Genomic DNA, 18281 nt, shown 5'->3' with positions numbered 1-18281 from the left:
GTTGGTAACTATTCTTAAATTAGATTAGAGTAACATTGTGACTGTGCATATGGGTGTGTGTTTGTCTTTCTGCCTGTGTGTACCAAGAATCTCGCTAACCACTGGACCATTAGTTCTCTTTCACATTGTTGCTTTTGTAGGTCTTTTCTAAATGGAACCACAACCCTCCAAAGAGAAGGGGGGGGGGGTTAAAGGAGTGATTACGCTCAAAATTATCCATAATTTCAAAACTTCTATTCTTACAGTTTATTTAATTGTAGCAAAGCTAGGCTATCACTCACTTGAAGTTATATCTTAATCTTTTTAAAATATATTTAGTCTTAGATAATTAGATAATAAACAAAGATAAGTAGAAATAGTTATATCTGCAGCAAAAGTTTTTAGTAGCTGCATTTCTTTAATAAGAAGAAAATAATCTCTCCATGTAGGGGAGACTGTACTGAGTATGTATGGCCAATATTTGAATAAAGCTGAAATAAAGTAGAGTTGCAGCGCTATTTTTACTCAAAAAAAGTATCCTATAATTGGATGATAAGAAAAATGTTTAAGTTAAGTTCAAATAGAAATAAAAATTTAATAAATATGGAACAGTTTTAGCTGGAAAATAAAGATAAATAAATGATTTTAAAATTAGATGTTTTATAAATACAAATTATACAGTAATACAACTTTTTATTATAATAATTAAATGTGATTTTTTTTGTATGTATATTATAACAATGGTTTAATGCTTTTTTTAAACACAATCTCTCAAAAGTCCAGGTTCTATTGGCTATAATCCATAAGATAAGAAATTAAAGTTTTTTTTGTTTGAAGCAAAATATCTTGGAAATGGGATATCAAACTTTATATTCTTTTTTTCTAATGTATCAAAATTTCATAGCTAAAACATACAGATGCTATATTACTTTTTACTTTATTTTTAGAATATATGTAGTTTTTGAAATGTCCTTTGGCCCCATGTATTGATATTTCAGGGATTAAGTGGACGAAAGGCTACATTTTTCACTGGTACCCAAAGCTTTCTAACTACGTTATTTGTTTATTGAATCAAAACTTTGGGTATTTTTATTGATTTTTTATATGATTGTATCAAACTTTTTAACATTTTATTTTAATGTGCAGAAGGGGTAATTTAGTTTATCATTATTGGAAATGTTGTTTGTCAATGTTGAGGATTATTTTATCCTCCCTATCCCTTTTTTCACACGTTTCATTTTGTGTTTTAGTATCAAATAATTCAGGAAAAAAGGAAAAAATACAAGAGAAAGATTTTGGTATTTTTATGAAGAAAGGTATAAACTATATTTTATTTCATAAATCTTTAATTTAGACCAGAACAGGTTTAAGGCTATTTTACCCAGAAATATAGATACATACTTCTTCTTTTCAAATATTTATTTTTAAAAATTTAACTAATTGTAATAAAAATGTTGTTACTAAGTATTGGATATTTATTCCTGGTCACTTTACTGTTAACTTCATCCATGAATATCTTTTAAGAAAAGTCCCCCGGAGAGTGTGTGAACTGTTTTTATGACCTTTTATCCCACGTAAATTAATTAAAGCATAATACTCATTTTTTTGTATTTATTTAAATTTTGATTTTTATTTATTTTTAACAAATTTTGAAAAGTTTTTCATGTATGAAAAATAGTTAAAGATATGTTTTTAAAAGGGATAGGGAAACATATACTTTAGGATAATACATTTACTTTCTTAAGCATATAATTGTTGAATTAAAAATACATTTGTATCATTGCCATACATAGTTAAGACTTTCAGACAAAAGTCTAAGGGAGTGGGAAGGCAGTAATCAAAACCACCCAATGACATCATTAAGATTCCTTGAAAATAATATTTGGTAGAACTATTTATAGATATTTCTATTATTATAAGAATCACTTTTGTGTAAGAATATTTTTTTATTGGGTAACAGGAAACATTGGACAATTAAACTTGACATTTGTTGTGTGTCTTTAAAATTTTAAAACAGTGTGGTTGACAAAACAGCACAAACGTACACAACTTTTTGCTTCACTCCTATTATTTCACATATCCACTTTGGCAATTATTTCTTTATGTGTTAGCACTTAGCCTTTCCATGTTCTGTCTATAACACAAGAAACCATAATATTTTTTTTTAATGTACCCTTTTTATTACTTTACAACAGCTAGAAGTTTTATAGTTATGAAGGGACACTTGGCAATAATTATTTGAGTTTAAAACAACAATTTGTTAAATATCTTACTTTCAATTTCTTATTAACTTATTAAACTTATATTGGTTCAGCAGTTATCGAGATCTTATGCTACACACTAACAGACATATGTTACTTCCTTAAAAAGATTTAGCATTTTACAATTATCCCGGGGCCTGTGAGAGATAGAAAAATCGAAATATAGATACATAGAAAGATAGATAGATAGTCCGTTTGATGGATAAAAAGATAGTTAGTAAGCTAGCTAGCTAGATAGATAGATAGTCCGTTTGATAGATAGATAGATAGTCTGTTAGATAGATAGATTGATAGATAGATAGATTGTCCGTTAGATAGATAGTCCGTTAGATAGATAGATAGTCCGTTAGATAGATAGATAGTCCGTTAGATTGATAGATAGTTCGTTAGATAGATAGTCCGTTAGATAGATAGATAGATAGAAAGTCCGTTAGATAGATAGATAGTCCGTTAGATAGATAGATAGTCCGTTAGATAGATAGATAGTTTGTTAGATAGATAGATAGTCTGTTAGATAGATAGATTAGATAGATAGATAGTCCGTTAGATAGATATATAGATAGATGATTTTCTTGGTGAAAGAAATTTTTTGGTGAAATCAGTCATAAACAAGGAATTTGAGTTTAGTGGTTCAGAGAGTCATTCTAGGTAAACTACGATATCAGATTTGGAATCTCCAATGAATATCCAGGTGAAAGAAAAAAAATTGGTTGAAATTGGTCAATAAACAAGAAAGTTAGGTTTAATGGTTCAAAGATTCATTTTAGGTAAACTCCAACCAAACTAGAAGCGATCATGACAAGTTTAGTGATTTTTTAACCTAATAATTTAAAAAATTTATTTTTATTGATTTTCCCTTATTTAAAAAAAATTTAATTTTCCTCGAAATCTGAGAATGGTAATTAATCAAAGGAATTTATTGAAAAAATATATGTTAAAAAATCACTAAAATTTCAAAAAATCTTGAAGCCGGCTGCAATTTTATATATGGAGTTTTACTATATAAATACTAAGAAATTTTACTTAATAGCATATATTCTCTCGTTTTCGAAGCCACTTTTTTTCACAGCCGGCTTCAAAGTAATATATGTATATTTAAAAAATATAACTTACTAACCCTCATACAGACAGTCGAACGGAGACATAGAAGATTATTTTGTATAGTAGCTGCACTCCAAGTAAGAGGTGGTGTCTATTGTGTTTAAAAAGTTTAAATAACAGTTTCAAATCAAACTTAACTTAATTGTATTCTAGTGTAACTTTGATTTTGTCACAACTGTGGGATCTATAATTATGCAGTCAATGGACCACAGTTAATTTTAGTTACATTTCATAATGAACTAGTTGATTCACCCCTAGCCTGTAAGGGAGGACGAGGGAGGTCAGAAAATAGCTTAAAACCACCCAAAGATATTTCTAAAGAACAAACCATTTGGACCAGCAACATACGAGATCTTTAGCTTGAGACAAAAGAAACTTATATAATATAAAGCATTTTATCAATTTCTTCTCCCCACTGACTTACTGACTGACTAACTAAGAAATTGGTGTAGACCCTTTTTTGATGACTGTGTAACAACTTCACTTTAACTAAATTATCAATACTTTAGACTATTTCCTAACGTGTGTTTTTAATATGTCTAATAATAAGATCTTGAAAACCGCTGGACCTATTCTTTACACATACCTATAAAAACGCCACAGAAATCCTCCAACTATTTTTACTATTTTCAGTTTTAAAAAATCGAGGGGCCCAAAACCGTAAGTATTTTCATACGAGGCTCTTCGAATACTTATCTAACCTTACCAAACCTAAAATATTGTTTTACTCAAAAAGTTCGTTTATTGTCTATGTCCTACATCAGGAAAGACTTTAAATGCAATCCTTTAATAAATAGGAATACTTTAATATATTTTAGCAAAGACTAAGCTATTATTCATGTCTGTTTTTTTGTTGGTGTGTCAGACATGATAATTCCTTCTATATTCAAATATGCATGTTTATAACAAATACTTAAATTAGAAATAATTTCACTTTTAAAAAAACAATACAATAATATTTTTGATCACCAAATATATATTTAGAAGTTTTCCACCTTAAAGATAAATCACTTTTCTAACAAGAATAAAAATAACAAATGTAGTTTATTATCATGTAATTGAACACATGTAGAGTTTATTTTTCTACCTCCAAAACTTTGCTACTAAATAGTAAATAGGAATTTAAATAAAAACCTTTTATTCCATTTATATTACAAAGTGTGCATTCACTTTCGCATATCATAAAATCTGCTTTTATAATAGCAAAAATACACAATATATTTATGTCAATCTGTCTGTAGAAAAGAATTTCCCAATAGACTCCCTAGACACCCCCTCCACCTTTACCTACTAATAGCTGTAGCCGCTAGTAACAAACGAAAATGGATTAATTAATATGTGGATCTTACAGCAGATAATCATTTACTCCTATAAAGTGAATACCCCATCACCTCCCTACTACTGGAAGATAGATGGCCAATAAGTGATGTCCATGTTAGCAACCTAAATTGATGACCGTTTTTCCCCTGTCATAATATCCACGTGTTTTCTATATCCATTCAAACAAATCAATTTAGGTTGTTGTAAATAATTTGCGGTTCTGATGATTGACTACTTGTGCGGAAATGAATGCATACCACGCACATACTATAATATACGATAAACATTCATATATTAAAACAAATGTTAAAATTATTAAAATCATATGTTTAACAAATTTTGAATTAATCAAAAAATTAGTAATATTAAATTATTATTAATTTAGAATTCAATACTAATGGAAGCATATAGAGCCCTGTTTATAACGGAAGTGACAGTTTCAGTCTAAAATAAGTATAGAGAATATTCAGGGATAAAGAGACAAAAAATTGTACTATTATTCAGTGGTAAGGATTTTATGTCTGAATCTTAAGAACTCAGTAATTGCTTCTTAGGAATATTTTAGAATATTTTAATGGGATTCTAGACAATTTTCTTGACCTCCCCACCGTTTCCTTACGGGCTAAGAAGCAACTAATGTCTAATTTAAATTACTGATGCATTGTTTAAATGCATTTTTAAAAAAAACTCTTGGTTGCCCCACAGAGTTTTAAGGGGGGTAGAACCTTTTAATTTTTGGAAACTGTAAAGCGATCAGTGCAACCGTTTACAAGATCTTACCCGACAACCACACATACATACAACGTATTACTTATTTTGAAGGATAAAAACTGTTTGATTTTATATTTCATTTACAATTCCCTAAATCTCTGAAAAAACCGGATGTAAATGAATTAGACATCAACGGAGAAAAAAACCTCCCTTAGGTATTTCTAAAATCAAATAATGGTTTGCTTTTAACATACTTTTATACAAAATATTTTAAGTTTGTTCAAAAATAATATTTAAATTTATGAACAAATATTTACATATAAGTTTAATTATACGGACATAAGTAAACAAGGATTACATTATTAGTAATACGCACATCACAAAAGTAAAACCGAACATCCTCCTCCCTTTCTAAGGTTATTTGTCCTGACTTTAGGTTCAGTTACAACATTTCTGACTTTTTACACTTCTTAAAAGCTGGATAATTGATAAAATTTAAAGTAGTCTTATCAATTTAGGCACATTTTTACTTCTTCAGAGCTGGATCTTTAAATCATTTTAGTGGTGAGCCAGATCGGAGTGAGCCAACTTTCCACCAATGAGAGCACAGCATTTTATAAAATGCCGCGCTGTGATTGACTGAAATTCGGCGTTCCCCGATCTGGCTCACCACTAAAACGATTTAAAGATCCAGCTCAGGTTTTCTACCGAAATCGTTTTTTTTACACTTACAACAGCGGTATTATTCAATTTCAATCTTCCTTACTTTACATTCCGAGCAATTTTACATTTTATAATTTTGTTTTGATTTTTAGCCCCCCCCCCCCCCTGGAATGAAGTTAAACAAAAAAATAGCCGTCTAACTTAAAAGAACTTAAGACTGCCATAAAGACACACATTATAGAGTAGCTTCGCTACTAAAAAATGTTTAATCTTAAAATTTAATCTACGTTTTACATGGGCGTATACTTTTAGGCGGATCCTATAGAATATTTTGTCGAAATGATCACTTAATATTTCAACTCCTAAAGAATCTAATTTTGAGTTGTGATTTAACCATTAATTATGACTTTAGGAATAGTATTTCATGTCAATTTCAATCATAAAATACTTACTACTCGATGTAAAAATATATCATAACATATTCAAATAAAGTTTGAATCAAAAGACACCTTTTCATTGCATGTAGCATCTCAGGAGGATGGGAGTTTGGAGTAAATTATCCAAAGAATTATAACCACGTTATCTTATTAGTTGGCCCAATAACTTTTGGTACCTTTAATGAATTTTAAAAAAGTTGTTTACTACAATTTAACAAATTTTAGTCTACAGTAGGTGTTATTTTGTTTATCATCATTAGGATGTATATGGTTCTAGGACAAACGCAGTAGTCACAAACGTCGGACTGGACAAACGCAGGAGTGTTAAAATATTAATTTAATTAAGTATTTCTATGCATATTAGGTTAAATTAAGATATGAATGTACAAAAAAGCCCCCCGCAGGGGTTAGGCATTTTAAAAACCTATAAGATGGTCTAAAGTAGGTTAGTTTAGGTTAAGTGTCCACTCCTGCGTTTGTCCACTCCGACGTTTGGGACTCCTGCGTTTGTCATAGGACCATTTATATCAATATATCGTCCATTGTTTTATCCTTTAAGATCCATGCCCTTTTATCTAATATTGTCATTATGGTTTCAAAAAATGCTAAAACCATTATTTTTCTACTAAAAAAGTTATTGTTTGTAATTATTCTAGTTAAGATAATTTATTGTTTTTTATTGCTATTATCGTAATGAATGTTATTTTACCATGCATATCATTAGTGTTTAATTAGCTTTTCAAAAGTAGCGCAGCTTCTCCATGTATCATCGTTTGTGTGTGTGTAAGTACGTCTGAAACATCAAACACATCACTTAAGAATAAGTTTTTATTCTAAATTTCACAATTTTGAGATCTTAAGGGATAAGACAAAAGACAATACGTCACCATTGATGATAAACAAAATTATTCTCTCCGTAGATTAAAAACATTGGTTAAAAAGTTTGGACACTACTGGTTTGGAACCAGGCTAAATAATCAAAATTCAATTAAAGTAATCAATGGGCTTTATCTAATTGGTAATAGAACTTTGGGTACCAGTGTAATATACAGTCCAATGTCTCCTCCCCTCCCCCCTTTCACCCTAAAAATAAGCAGACTAACTTCGCTACTATTGGTTGAGGGTAATCATCCTTGTTTTATAATACATTACAAATTATGATATAACTGTTTTTAGATAATTAAGATCATCTACTTAATTTTGACTAGAGCAATTAGGCTTTTGAAAAATAAATAATTATTTTTAGAACTTGTTAGTTGGTCAGCGATTTTGTCTTATGTCATTTTAGCAGGTATTTAAACTTAATCTTTTTTAAATACAGAAACAAAAAATGTAGTGTACAAACATATAATAAATAAGGTTAGAAGGAGATAGGAAAAAATTTTTCCTTCCAACTTTCTTTCTTTATCACATTTAACTTTTAAAAAATCTTTCTTTAATTCAATTTGTGCCACTATGTCTAGATTATCAAATATTTTGTTACTGTTGGACATAAGAGTCCTTATTTTATTCTAAACCTAATTAAATCTAATATATGTTGATATCACTTTCTTTACACATTTCATTCAGATATAAAAATATTTAAAATATTACTTTTAATTTAATTTTAAGAAAAAAGAGTTAAAAAGTTACAAAGCTAATGTTGTATTTGATCAACGCAATCGCTGCAGAACAACTGATTTGTTTATTTTTATTTTTTCCTGGAAAAATTGATCAAATGAAACAGTAACCGATATAGTATTACTTGGATGTTGCCCTAGCTTTTCGTGTATCTGCTAAATTAATGTTCGCAGCTGACTAAAAAAACGATACCCCCCATCCACCAACTTTACCCCATCAACTACTCTCCTACTGAATAAATTAACTGAACAATAAATAGGGTCCATATTAGTAAGCTAAATTTTTCCATGTTATTATATCTACGTGTGTCATATATCCATTGAAACAGTTTATAGACGACAACTCACAAATAAAGATTCACAAGGATGACAACATCCTTAAGTAGCCAAACAAAAAAATCATGGATGAATAAACGGTATTTAAATTAATTATATTAAGGTATTCAGTTGTCATAAAAAAAGAATATGTGATAATCATAAAATAATAGAAAGTGAGTATATATGACTTTTGAAGCATGACCGACATACTGACGGACCAAGTATTTTTTGGACTGGATGCTCATTTGTATAAAGAATCATCTACATGTGGATTTTAGTAGCGGAGCTACTTTGTAAATAGGATTTGCACTTGATAAGCTTTTGAAAACCATATATTCATTATTCACACTCATAAACAAAATAATTTCAGTGCATTCCTCTAAAGAGCCTGCGAGCTCAGATAACCTTATCCCCGTATTTCAAAATTTACCTAACCAAACCAGACCAAAAGTAATAAACAAACAAAAGAAACCACCTCCCCCTCTTTATTTCCTACATATTTCAAGTTATCGGGAAGAGGTTTCTGTGCTCAATAAGGTACTATGAGGGAAACTGCCAATTAAAATGTAGAAATCCTTACCTCTGTAACTGTGATACTGTTGATGTAATTATTGTTAAGAAGTGTGCTTCTCGGTGCAGCCACAGGTTCTAATCCCACAACTGGTTTCTCAGTATTTGAGCCACCTGCAAAAAAGTTAAATAGCTAAGGGCTTTTCCAACAACCAGTGCCGAGTTATCATTTTAGTATATTTCGAGAGATAGATAGATACAGAGCTGGATCTTTAAATCATTTTAGTGGTGAACCAGATCGGGGTGCGCCAAATTTCAGCCAATTACAGCGCGGCATTTTAAAAATGCCAGACTGTGAGAAAGAGACAGTCAGACAGATGGAGAAAAAGAGAGATTGACAGACAGATACAGAGATAGAAAGACAGACAAACAGAGAAAGAGAGTAAGAAATGGAAAGAGGGAGAGGGTGAGAGAGAGAGAAGGAGAGAAAGAGAGATAAAAACTACCATTGATAACAAATTAGTCACCAACACAAAAAATAAGCAAGTTCATACCTTTGTTTTGTCTGCTCGAAGATATTTTATGTTGAACATTTGGAGTAGCTTCGCTCCTCTCTCTTTCTTTCTCTTGTTCAGAATCGTTGACGTAATAATCTCGTGAGTACTGCACAAGTTTTGTTACAAGCAAATTCAGGGATCTTAAGGGATAAGACAATGAAGGATTAATTGATTCCTGACGATTGTAAACAAAAATACCCCATCTTAATACTTAAATTATTGGTTGAAAAGATTAAACTTTGATAGTTTCAACCAACCAGTCAAGATTTGATAATAGTTATTTCACGCATTGTATTTTAAACGGCTTTCCGCGGATATAGAAGGTACAATAATGAGATTAAAACTAGTTTTTTTTAGCCCCGAGGTGCCGAAGGCACCGGCCAAAAAAACTGGTTTTAATCCTATGATTGCACATTTCTATATTCGTAGAAAGCTGGATATAATACGATGCTAGACATAGTTTTTTCGTATGGATGAGAAACAGTTCCTATCCACCGGATTCGAATGAACACGAGAAAAGTTATAAACGCTTTATTTAAATTTTAAAGGGATCGTGTTTATAAAACTTTGGTTACATAATGATTTATACTCCAATGTCTCCACCTTTACTGAGCAAATTAAACTTTTGTAGCACAGCTATTCTATGACTAGGATATGTCCGTTGTTTCCGTCGATTGATTGAAAATTAAGTGTTTTCTTTGACTTTGACTTAGAGGTCTAAACATTTAGACATAAAATCCCCTTGGATTCTAATCCATTTTGTTCTTGAGACTAGTTTATTACTTAGGACTTTTCATAATGTGTATGTTTAACCCCCCCCCCCCACAAAAAAATATAGCATCAATCCCACCAGCTTCACTAAAAAATCTAGATTTATTCATAGAGTGGTTATTTTTGTTATTTTTGTGACACACACATCCAGCTACTTTGAGCTTTTTAAAATTTTATTTCTAAAAGTATAAATGATTTTCAAGAATCGAGGTATATTATTATGGTGAGCTGATCTCGCTGGCTAAAACCTTGAGTCCAAACCAAGGACGTCCAATGTAGGGGGGGGGGGGGGGGTATTTACAACCCCCCCCAAAATTTTGAATTTTGAATTATTACCCCCTTCCCAAATAAAAAAGCTTGGACGCCCTTGGTCTAAACTTTAATCAATAACTTAAATCTGAAACAATGATAATTTGGTTCATCGACTTAATGTCCATTGTCTCATCCATCAAGATCCCAGACAACTTTGCTTTAAATTCCTTTGAATCAATAGAATGAGGTCCACAATGAACTTTTGTAACAGGTTCTGATGCACTAACTCGGGGCCGGGGTTTAGGCACTGGCGAGTCCTGCGGGGTTCTAAATTATAATTAACAGGATTAATAACTAATTCACTGACAACGGGGTTTTCAAGATATTGTTAAATCTTTAGTTGTAATATCATTTTTAGTTACGCAAAACTCAGTACAAACATGCAAACATACAAATGTACATCCTAAAAAAGCCTTTTAAGATATGTCAAATTTCAAAATGTCTGCCAACAGACAATTTTTTGTAGACAAATGTTAATTTTTCTTTGGTCCATATGAATGACAATATAAATGGAAAAGCTAAAAACTAAATGACTTTATTTCAAATTATAAAATTAAAATTTCTATTTCCATTAGACTAAAACAATACCTGACCAAATTGTCATCTGGTGGAGTAATCTTGGAGGCTGACAGTCTTTTCTCAATACTGGCCTAATAACATTGAATTTTAAACATAATTTTTAGTTGACTAGAATATTGACTAGATCAACCTAATGCATCATTTTATAGTCAAACAGTCATTTGATAATTCATTTTCGTTTGAAAATCCAAGTACTCCTGTTTACAGAGAAATTTTTCCACAGCTCTCTCTCTCTCTCTACAAATTTATAACATTTGGCATAGCTAAAGAAGGTGCTCTATAAGGTAATGTATTTAGTATGATTACCAGTACTGCTTACTTACTTAATTATTATCATACAAGATGCTCTAATGTCAACCGTTTGATAGCACAGCTTTTTTTATTAAAATATTTTTTTTAAATTCTTCTAATACTAAGGCATATCCTCAGAAAATGGATGCATTACACATTATGCCTTTACCTGTGTGTATGGATTGTTACAAAGTTTGACTGCGCCTTCCACCCATTTTCTATGCTCTCTGTAGGCTATTGTACCTAGAATATTTAGACTTTACAGGGCCTGTATGGAAACAATGGGTAAATACACATTTTAGCATTACTGAGAAAAATGTAAATATTTTTTGATAGAATAAATTAAAGTCAATTTAGTAATAGATGTCACAAGCATTTGAAGAGTTGTATTATTGTGTACTGAGGTGGATTCTTAAAAAAAATTTGCCCCACTAATCGCTTAGTGGGGCAAAATTGTTTTTGAGGATTTTTCACAAAAACAATTTTGTCCTACTTAGCGATAACTGGAGCAATTTTTTTTAAAGAATCCACCTCTGGTCTTTTCAGGTGTGTGAGATTTCAAAAGACAGCTTTAGATTGTGTAAATATAAAAAAGACAATGTAACTTATACTTGTCAATATAGCAGCTATGATGCTTTAACAATTACTAATGGCTACGCCTCTAGCGTCTAAGGTTAAATATATTCAAAGATGCTAGAAAAATGGTATAATACAATCTCAAGACTTAAATCGGAAAAAATAATAGCCTTAAACCTTCATAGGACCTATGTGAAGCTTACTTTGAAAAAGACCCCAATTGGTTCAGTAGTGAATGAGATCTTAAGCTTTAAACAAACAAAAAACCTTACTACTTTATATAATACAAGCGGCTTTGCCCAGCACAAGAGGTGATTAAAAAAAATAGGGTAGGGGGGGGGGGGATTTTTTATTTTTGGAGGGGGTTGGGGGGTAGTAGGTATATTCCCTGAAGAGTAGCATCCAATCGGTTCAATGGTTACCGAGATCTTAAGGGACAGACGGACAGACAACATTCTAATTTGTATTATAGATTGTACCTGGAACAGGACCTGAAGTTGGGTCATATCCAAAATCATCCTCAATGCTGTCTGGCTGCTGGTCAGAAAGGTCGTCATGATGGTGGTGGCGGTCAACAGAATGGTCATCTGACATATTCATACCTGGAAATAAAAATAATAATATAATTTTTACAAAATAGGGAGAATAGAAGGGGAAAAATGAAACTCAACAGATCACTTGCAAAGAGTTAAAGCATTCCCAATGGATTGTACTTAAGGTAAAAATTTCCTACGAATATTAAACTAAAAATCATAAAATCAATACCAGTTTTGTTAGCTTGGGGACTGACAAAACTGGTTTAATTCTTATAATTTTTTAAAATAAAGAAAGCATATCCATTTAGGGGATGGTACTTTAAATTAAGTAAAGATTAAAAACTATTTGGAATATATTACCTTTATTGACAGGATGAGTGTCCAGGTTCAGTTCTGGTAGTTCTCCCACAACTGAATCTGTATATCATTACCTGTATTGGCAGGATAAGTGTCCAGGTACAGTTCTGGAAGTTCCCAAACACCTGAATCTATATATTTTTACCTGTATTGGCAGGATGAGTGACCAGGTTTAGTTCTGGAAGTTCCCCCACACCTGAATCTATACATTATTACCTGTATTAGCAGGATGAGTGACCAGGTTTAGTTCTGGAAGTTCCCCCACACCTGAATCGCTACCTTCACTCTCCTGTTGAAAAAGACAAAAGTTTCATTTCAGTTTTGGTATTGAGACATTAGAGTAAAACACTAGAGAGAAAAAGGGTTAAATAACTGTATTTCCCTGTCCCAATGACCTTGTGCCGACTCTTAATTGGGTCTTTGACTATCAACCAATGGTAACGGGAATATTAACACAGCCAAGTAGCAGAAAACAATTAGCTAGCAAGCGAAAAAAGTCATTGAAAAAGGGGGAAGGTATTTATATCTATACTATAGATCTGTTATTGAGAGTATACTATTCCTTCGGGAAAAGATTCGGGTAATAGTTGGTTTAAACTAGCAGTATCCAAACATTTCAAATAATAATTTAAACTTTAGAAGTAGAATTTTTTTTATCATTTTTCTATTTACATCAATTTATCACTCATTGTCTTATCTTATAAGAATCGATTATTTTCGATTTCAAATGTTGTTTTAATCAAATTAATTTACCTGAAATTCTTGCGTGTATCTGTCTAAATCAGCACCCTCCTAGAAAAAAACAAGGGCAATTTTGTCAAATAGTTAGAAAAGCTTTTTAAACAAATTATTAAGAAACAACGGTTTTGGAAAATTCGATGTAATATTAATTTCAATGCTTTGTTATTGTCAAAACAACACAATAAATAATCTATAAAAGGGATTGTCTGAGGCAAAGAATAATCTTGATAATTGTACTGATTGGTTTATTCTTTTTATGAATTTTCTTGTCTTGTCAAAGGTTTTTTGAACCCCCATTCTCCCTTATTTAATTCAGAAGCAAAACTAGAAGCTATGGGTAAATCCACTTACAATTTATAAAAGTTTCTCTAAAAGTTCCTTTAGTCCAAAAATTAGAGTAAAACACTAGAGGGAGAAAGGGTTAAATAACTGTATTTCCCTATCACAATGACCTTTTGTCGACTCTCAATTGGGTCAATAAAAATCAACCAATGGTGTCGGGTATATTAACACAGCCAAGTAGCAGAAAATTATTTGCTAGCAGACTAAAAGGTCATTGGAAAAGTGGGGTGGTAGTTATCTTTATATACATCTATGCTACAGATCTGTTGTCGAGAATAGACATCTGTTATTGAAATCAATTTTAAATAAAGAGAAAAGAGGGGGTGGGTGCTCGTCAGGCACTTTGAAGGAAAGCACATATAATCCAAACTTACCTCAAGTCTGACAACAGGTTTTGTATTTACATCTCTATTAGTTGCTTCCACAAGATTTTCTAGACAAGGTTTACATTTTAAACTTTAGTTTTACTTTAAAATCAATAGATTTATTAACCTTGATGGTCAATCAGAAACAATATCACGTCTAACTTAAAAATAAATATTAGATCATATAATTTTCCTAAATAAAGCGTTATCCTGAGAAATTCAACGTTAAAAAGCTTCATGCATTATAGGAATAAAAGAAATGTCTGCCAATACCAAGGTTATGTTTGGTAACACTAGAGGGAGAAAGGGTCAAATAACTGTATCTCCCCATCGCATCAACCTTATGCAACCTATCTATTGGGTCATTGAAAATCAACCAATGGTGTCGCTTATATTAACACAGCCAAGTAGCAGGAAAAAAATAGAAGCAGACGAAAAAGGTCATTGAAAAAGGAAGGGAGGTAGTTGTCTGTATATACATCTATACTATAGATCTATTTGGTTTGGTAATGTAAAAATTGGGTAAAGGGTTTAAGGGACGGACGGACAGATAGATAGACATCAAGCTACTTTGTATCATAGATATGTAATACATTTAGTACAAAAAAGTAAACCAAGGTTTAAACTGCCTGGGGTGGGTTGTTTTAGTATTGAACGTCTGGTCATTATTAGTAGATTCTGAAATTGGTTTAGGAATAACAAGGATGACATCATCCATAAGTAGCACGAAAATCATGGATACACAAACTGATAAAATAAGTTAAAGAACAGGTGCTAAGTAATCATATAAAATATATAGAAAATATGAAATCACGAAAAATTGATTGAAAATGAACAAACGAACGGACCAAGTAAATTATATATTGAATGTTAATAGATACAAGGAATATATACATACAATTACATCTGCCTTGAACAGAAGATATCACTTTCCTCAAAAATATGTCGGACAGACTGACATACAGCCTAAAATATTAAATTTAACATAAGATTATTCAAGAGTAAGTAAAAGGAAGGAAAGATACCTCTAGGGAAATCTCGACTTTCGCGCATTGACGGACAGACTGACAATTTGTGTTAAAGAGAATATATATCGGCCAAAACGAGCATTAACACTTGCAGAGTGTCAGAACTAAATACTCAGAATAAAAATGTATAAAATTCGAAAAAAATTGTAAGTAAAGATAACTGCTTAAATACAGGATAATGTTAAAGGACATACTTACGTTTTTTGGACTTGATTATAAATTTGTACCTTGTTGTCCTTGGAAAATTTATTAAATGGACGTACTGACATTCTGGTAACGATTATAGAGTTACTACGCTTTTAAAATCGTACCTAATTACTACAGGAATCACCGTGCAAAGTTTGATATCGATACAATAATTCTAAGTTTCTAATATTTTTAAATGAAAAAGTTATCCGAACGGACCGACCCTAATTATAGAAAATTTACGCTTTAATAAAAAAACATCTCAAGAAGAGTAGATATCTTTTTGAACTTTAATGGAATATGTAGTTGCTGAGATCTTTAGCATCACACAAAAGCCTATACATAATCACTTTAATACATAATTAGGAATCACTATAAAATAATTTCAACATTTTAATAATTATGTATAATATGTTGTATGATGATAATTAGTAGGAGGGTTTATCCCTTATTAATTCACATTATTATCCATACTACGCTACTTTAGTCCAACCATGCGTGTCCTAATATGTGTGTGTGTGTGTGTGTATGTGTGTGCGTGTGTGTGTGTGTGTGTGTATCTCTGTGTATGATGTCGCTTAACCTCTGAAACCAAGCTCCGACTAATTTTCAACCAAAGTTTGGTAAAATGGCTTCAGTCAAACAGTGTCCCTGCAAAATTGCAAAAAAAAACGCACCAAATAATGACGCTTTCTGGAAACAGGGCTGTGCGCGAGGGACCTGTATATAAAAATGGAGTAGCTACCTTCCCTTTAACATTGTATAAAACATCAATGTATGATCATCATCTTACCCAATATCCCAAACCTTCAAAAGCCTTTTTTTGCAGGAATAAAGGTATGCACTCTTTCTCTATAAAACACTGTCACAACTGCCCCCCTCCAAAAGTGTTTTAAGCTAAACATTTGCAGAATGAGTTTATACATTTTTTGGGAAGATTCTTGTTCTGCAAATTTACTCTCTTTTTTCTTTCTTAAATACACATAAACACAACTCTCAAATAATGCAATTTAAAGAATTAAGCATTAAATTTAGTTGCTCTGTTTGGACAATTTAATTTTGATAGAGACCTCATCGTTTTGTGCGTCGCTGGACGCTTTAGTCAGTGAAGACATTAGAATGAGTATGGTGCGCTAGAGTAGAGAATTTAATATAAACTATTCAAAGACGTCAAAAAGAGTGAACGGGGACAGATAAACAGACAGATAGACAAAAAGACAGATGAACCAACAGACGGACAGGAAGACTAAAAGACATACTGACAGACATGCAGACAGACTGACAGACGAGCAGACAGACTGTCAGACGGACAGGAAGACTAACAGACATACTGACATACTGACAGACGAGCAGACAGACGGACAAACACAGATCCTGTTACTTTTATATTAGGATAGAAGTAGATTTACCGTATAAGTACATTAAATCTACTTTATGGTCCTTACTTTTTATTTACAGCCGTGTCAATATATCAAATTATTAATTAATCTATTAACATTTCAAATATAGAAAAAAAAAAGAGTTAAATGAGATGTAAAAGGACTGCAGCATTAAGAACAAATTTATAGGTTTAAGAAGACCTTACAGTTGACTTTTAATTTTACATTTGTGTGCATTCTCTTCCGCAAGTATTTACAATGATAAAATATGCATATTATTACAACATCACAAATTAACTATTTTTGTTGCTTTATTGTCATTTCTACACATTTCCTATCATTTATTTGCTTAGTTTTATTGAAAAAGAATGAAAACACTATAACCCGGATGTGAAATAATGATAAAAAGATATTGCACGCATCTACACTCTCTTTTATTGCACGACCTTTGTTTAGAAGTTCCATCTGTGCATAGTAATGAGATTTGTCTTTCACTTTTATAATAATCTAAGATTCATCTTTAAAAAACAATTATAAAATTACACATTCTTTATTATATGAATTTTTATAATTCTTAAAACTCCATAAAATTTGTTTTTTGTTTAAGATTATATACAATTGTAATTAGTCAGTACAAGAAGTATAACATTTAAAGAATCAAATTACATTTGTTTAACAAATAGAATAAGATCTTAAAAACTTTGATCTAACTGCAATGATATTAGTTTACATAATTTTTTTAAACTTAAACTATTTTAAGTTTGAATTTTAATCCCTGTTTACTAATGATAATTTACAGTGGAATATTTGCATAGTCATCCTGTATATTTATCCCTGTATACTAATGAAAATTTATAGTGGAGTATTTGCATAGTCACCCTGTATATTTATCCCTGTTTACTAATGAAAATTTATAGTGGAATATTTGCATAGTCACCCTGTATATTTATCCCTGTTTATTAATGGAAATTTATAGTGGAATATTTGCATAGCCACCCTGTATATTTATTCCTATTTACTAATGGAAATTTATAGTGAAATATTTGCATAGTCACCCTGTATATTTATTCTATATATTACACATGGATGATTTCTACCTACATTCATAGTTATGCGAATATTCAATTTGCGAATTTTTACATATGGTAAAAGAGCTAGAGAAATATGTAGGGAAAAAGATACATATATAAAAGCAGAGTATTTATCTAGAATCTATAGACAGTTTAGATAGATTTATATAAAAAGATGTACACATATGCATATACACTTAAAAGATTCTGTAAAGGAACTGGCAGACAAACAAACACCCTTTTTGATTGTTGATAATATATTTTCTCGTATT

At 31.1% G+C, this 18281-nt stretch overlaps 1 protein-coding gene across 1 annotated transcript in view; it reads right to left on the bottom strand.

The window, feature by feature from the left end:
* LOC145323115 (uncharacterized) overlaps positions 1–13184 on the bottom strand; it is a 59077-nt gene extending 45893 nt beyond the window's left edge. The window contains exons 1-7 of the mRNA XM_080165501.1: positions 13115–13184; positions 12485–12607; positions 11599–11672; positions 11148–11209; positions 10718–10826; positions 9474–9582; positions 8990–9093 (exon numbers count right to left, since the gene is read on the bottom strand). Coding sequence (XP_080021627.1) covers positions 8990–9093; positions 9474–9582; positions 10718–10826; positions 11148–11209; positions 11599–11672; positions 12485–12605 — 579 coding nt within the window. The 5' untranslated portion in view covers positions 12606–12607; positions 13115–13184. The remainder of the gene's footprint in view (positions 1–8989; positions 9094–9473; positions 9583–10717; positions 10827–11147; positions 11210–11598; positions 11673–12484; positions 12608–13114) is intronic.
* Between the last annotated feature and the right edge of the window lie 5097 nt (positions 13185–18281).

This window comes from Acartia tonsa, chromosome 6 (genome assembly GCF_053477335.1).
Source record: "Acartia tonsa isolate MP-2025a chromosome 6, ASM5347733v1, whole genome shotgun sequence".
NCBI classification, from domain to species: domain Eukaryota; kingdom Metazoa; phylum Arthropoda; class Copepoda; order Calanoida; family Acartiidae; genus Acartia; species Acartia tonsa.
Note: the sequence above shows the minus strand (reverse complement) of the source record. Positions and strands in the feature narration are given on the sequence as shown.